The sequence below is a fragment of the Lathyrus oleraceus genome, chromosome 6 (genome assembly GCF_024323335.1).
Source record: "Lathyrus oleraceus cultivar Zhongwan6 chromosome 6, CAAS_Psat_ZW6_1.0, whole genome shotgun sequence".
NCBI lineage: Eukaryota > Viridiplantae > Streptophyta > Magnoliopsida > Fabales > Fabaceae > Lathyrus > Lathyrus oleraceus.
In genome coordinates this window covers 421,048,379-421,053,331 of record NC_066584.1, presented here as the reverse complement: position 1 = coordinate 421,053,331, position 4,953 = coordinate 421,048,379, and the positions used below count along the sequence as shown (strand labels likewise).

Here is a 4,953-nt window from a genome sequence, read left to right as displayed (position 1 = left end):
TTTAGATTTATTGACTAAATCAAAAGTAAATCATACAATTCGAGTCGCCACCGCACTTCTATTTATCCAAAGGAAAGGTTTGAAAGCGAACAAAAACCGAGAAGTTTTATCAAATCAAAAGCTAATAAAAATGTCACAGATCTGGGTAAGGGGGTTGGTTATGCAATGGGAAGGTTTTAAGCACCCAAAACATCCTTAGTACTCTAAGGGAGCCCTTTTTACAAATGTTGTAAGGTAGGTTGGTATTTGTGAAAATATTTGTGCAAACATGATTGGGGAGATGAGAAAAGAATATACAAGTTATTTACAATTTTGTGTTTGAATGGATAAACCCATTGCCTACGTACCATCTTAAAAAGGTAGGATCAAATCCTCGTAGTTCGGGGTAGAAATCTCAAAAGAAATTGGTGAATTGATTGGTCAAAAGCCTTAAGGTCTTTTGTTATCAAAGGGAGAAAACTCAACCTAAAACCACATATACACCATGTGAGGAGAGCTTCAACATCATAGTAAGGGGGTAACCCTATAATAAGCATGGAAGACTTATAGTCCATCACTAAGGATATAGGTGAGTATTATATTAACCTCTAGGATAACTCAAACCTAATAGGTAATGTTTATGAAAAGCTTAGACAAAAGTGGCCATTGGAACCACAAAAACAATTGAGTGAGTTGTATTTACAAATGAAAAGTATTCACAAAATAAGGTCAAAGATGACTTAAGATTCAATTCAAAATAAGTGTTATGAAAAGAGTTTGAAAAATCAAAGGCATAGTGCCTAGGTTTCTAATTTTGAAAACAATGTTAATGTTTGCAAAAAAGTTTGGCTTGGGTTAGAGTGGAGAGAAGAAGAGAAGGCCTAGATCCTAAACATGCAAAGATGAGGGAAGAGAAATAAAAACACTTGGAGTTCTCTTCTTGAGATCATAAAGATGATCCAAGTTGCTCCTTTCCTTGGATTTAGCAAGCAATAGGCAAATGACTCAAGCAATCAAGCAAATAATCAATCAAGCTCCTAGGAATCTTCCAATTGGGTTTTGTATCTCTTATCTTGGATGTCCATGACAAGGGTTGAAAGAGGCTTTGGATAGGATGAAGAAAGATAGGGATGATTGGGAAGACAAATTTCACACCTCACACCTTGAGAAAGTAGAATTGCAGAAGCAACTAAAGGAAAAGGACGACTTAATAGAATTACTTTAGCAACATGTTGTGAAGAGGTCTATAGGCCAAGAGGATTTATTTTCCTCTAACAGTTCATCATCTACTCATCTTCCTACTTCTGGCATTTGGAAAGGCATTATAGACCAACTCATGATAGACAAGGATGCTATGAAAAGCAACTATGAAAGAGAGATCAAAAGGCTTCGCAAGAAGTGTCAGCTTGGAGTTGGGTCGTCATCAGACATGATTCCATAGATCTAGTTTCTTTACACTTATGATCATGAAAGTGTATTTCTGATTGTAATCCTTTATATAATTAATAAAATAAAAAATTTAGTACATCAAAATGTGTTATTCCCATTGCGTGTTTGCAACTTATGTCTTAAAGTTCCTTGTAAAATAATAAAAATAACGTTTGAATTTACATATCATGCATCATGTTGCATCTTGGTCTTGCTTTGAGAAAGTTTTCCAGGGGTCTTATTTCTTTCTTGATCGTCATTCAGATAAGCTATCTCATCGGTACAATACTCAAGCTAATCAATTGAAAAAGATGGACCTCCTAGAGAAAGAGAATCGTGAACTCCGTGAAGAGGTGACAACTTTGAGGGACATGATTTATGAGATTGTCTCTATGCCCGTCTTAGTGGCTCCCATCAGTGTTCCACAACACTACATACCTATTGGCTTCCCTTGGGACATGCCTCCCAACTTTGTGCCTGAGGGGAACCAACCTGAAATTCCACTGGCTCAACCTGTGATGTTAGTACCATCTCCTGTGGTTAATGTTGTTGCTTATGTCGAAGAACCTGTTTTTCATGTTGACAAAAGCGAGACCGTTGGTGTTTCTTTAAGAATGGATGAGTTCCAAGTTCAATTTAAGGCTATGCATAAAGAGATTCAAGATTTAAGGGGGAAAGGTATGTTCGGGAAGAATGCTCATGATTTATGTTTGGTTCCTCATATGAAGATTTCGCACAAGCTCAGAGTTCTGGATTTTGAAAAGTACAAAGGCAATTTCTGTCCTATGATTCATCTGGTGATGTACGCTTGTAAGATATCGACTCATATTGACAATCATCAATTTTTGATCCACTACTTTCAAGACAGTTTGTCTGGGGCTACTCTGAAATGCTATATGGGGCTAGACAGTACTCAGATCCAAAAGTTCAATGACCTAGGTGAGGCTTTTGTTTTCCAGTACAAATATAATGTCGACATGGCACCAGACAGGGATCAACTTCATGCTATGTCTTACAAGGAAAAGGAAACCTTCAAGGAATACACGCAGAGGTGGCACGAGATTCTTGCACAGGTTAGTCCTCTGTTGGAGGTAAAAAGAAATGAAAAAGTTGTTTTTGAAGACGTTTAGTCTGTTTTATTATGACTGGATGGTAGCAAGTGCGCCTAGTGACTTTACTAAAATGGTGAATATGGGTTTGAGGTTAGAAGAAGGTGTCCTTGAAGGACGGTTGAAAGAAGGTAGTACATTTGATGGTTCCAGAAAGTATGGGGATGGTTTACCCAGAAAGAAGGAACACGATGCAAACGCTATATCTCAAGAGAGACATAGAAGGCTTCCAAGGAACAGTCAACCTCATCAGCACGTGGTGTCAGTTACTCTAGTTATTAACTCTGCTCTAGTTGCTCAACTAGCACTGAGTTATCAACCGTGTTTCTAGTAATGCACAACTCAATAGAATCAACATAGTTGTGCCCAGAGGATTGTATAATTTGACCCAATTCCAATGACTTATACAGATTCATGTCCTCTAATTCAGAAGAATTTGGTGCAAATAAGAACTCCACTGGCTTCTCTGAAAGAGCTTCTATGGTGGTATAAAGCTAACCAACATTGTTCATTCCACCAAAGAGCACCTGGCCATGATATTGAGAATTGTTTATCCTTGAAGGCTGAGGTAAAAAGGTTAATGCAAGGTGGTATCTTGTCATTTGAAGATTCCAATCCAAATGTACATACTAATCCACTGCCCAAACATGGCAATGCAACTGTGAATATGGTCGAAGGATGTCCTGGGAAATACCTGACGTCAATCTAATTAGAAGATCATTGGTTGAAATGCACACTACTTTATGTGAATTGAACTACTATGAGCATGACCATGCTTCTTATCAAGTTTGTTCCAGTGATCCTCGAGGATGTGTTGTTGTGAAGAGAGACTTGCAAGAGATGCTGGATCAGAACCTTATTCAAGTTACGAAGGATAGAAATGAAGATGAGCATGAGGTGATCGTTATAATTCCTCGTTTTGATCTCCTAGAATCGGTTATGATTGCATATGATGGTCGGAAGACCGCCGTTTCTCTGGTTGTTATTCATTTAGCAGGTCCTATGCCTTTCGAGTATGATAAAGTTGTACCTTACAAGTATAATGATTCTATGGTGGAAGATGGTAAAGAGGTGCCTATTCCTGATTTTCCATCCATTGTGAACATTGTCGGTGTAAGTGGTGTGACCTGAAGTGGTCGGGTATTTGTTGTTGCAACTCCTAAGAGGCCTGAAGATATGGTGATAGAGAAATGAAGTTCAGAGAAAACTCTTGTTGTACAAGTCGGTTAATCTAGCAGTGTGAATCAGAATGTTGATCAAGAAGAAGTGCTGAAATTGATCAAGAAGAGTGATTTCAATGTAGTAGACCAGTTATTGCACACTCCATCCAAGATATCTCTATTATCCCTACTGACGAGTTTGGAGGCACACCGAGAAGCTTTACAAAAGTTTCTAGAGCAGGCCTGTGTGGATCATGACGTGACGATCGACCAATTTGATGTCATCGTGGCCAATATTACCACATGTAACAATTTGAGCTTCATGATGAAGAACTGCCCGAGCAGGGGAGGAATCACAATTTGTCCATACATATCTCTATGAATTTGTCAAGAAGATGTTATGTCCAATATGCTGGTAGATACTGGGTCCTTTTTGAATGTTCTGCCTAAGTTTATGCTCTCTAAACAAGGTTACCAAGGTGCTCCGATGAGATTCAATGGAGTTGTTGTGAAGGCCTTCGATGGTTTGAGGAAGACTGTAATTGGGGAGGTTGAATTCTTGATAAAGATAGGTATGTGCTTATTTCAGATCACTTTTCAAGTGATGGATATTCATCCCACCTACAGTTGTCTCTTAGGACGTCCATGGATTCATGAGTCTGGGGCAGTTACATCAACTTTACACCAGAAGCTGAAGTTTGTGAAGAATGGGAAGTTAGTGATCATGGGTGGCGAGCAGGCCATGTTGGTGAGTCATATCTCCTCATTTTTTTACATTGATACCGATGAAGCTAAGGGAACATTGTTTCAAGCTCTTTTTGTTATGTACTTGAAAGCTAAAGATTGCAATGAACTGTTGCCAAGAGAAGGGCCAAAGCCTGGATCTCGTTGGGGTTTAGTGTTTGATGGAGTTGTTAATGCTTATGGAAATAAATTGGGGAAATCATTATTACTCCTAAGGATTCTCATATTTCTTTTACTGCAAGATTGATGTTTGATTGTATGAATAATATGGCAGAATATGAAGCTTGTATCACGGGTCTTGAAGAGGTCATTGATTTGAGAATTAGAATCCTTGATGTGTATAGAGATTTAGCCCTAGTAGTTAATCAAATTAAAGGAGAATGGGAGACTCGTCATCCTGGTCTGATTCGTTACAAAGATTATGCAAGGAAGTTGTCAACTTTCTTCAATAAAATTGAGATTCATTGTATACCTCACGAGGAGAATCATATGGGGGACTCTTTGGCTACTCTGTCTTCTATGTATAAAGTAAA

General features: G+C 38.4%; 1 protein-coding gene across 1 annotated transcript; it reads left to right on the top strand.

Annotated features, from left to right (window-relative positions):
* Positions 1-1,718: 1,718 nt before the first annotated feature.
* On the top strand, positions 1,719-2,537 carry LOC127096022 (uncharacterized). The gene has a single exon (XM_051034650.1). The coding sequence runs from the start codon at positions 1,719-1,721 to the stop codon at positions 2,535-2,537; it is 819 nt and encodes a 272-aa protein (XP_050890607.1).
* The last annotated feature ends 2,416 nt before the right edge of the window (positions 2,538-4,953 follow it).

Excerpts from the sequence above, each read along its gene's own strand:
- LOC127096022 (XM_051034650.1), top strand. The coding sequence starts at position 1,719 with ATGGACCTCCTAGAGAAAGAGAATCGTGAACTCCGTGAAGAGGTGACA.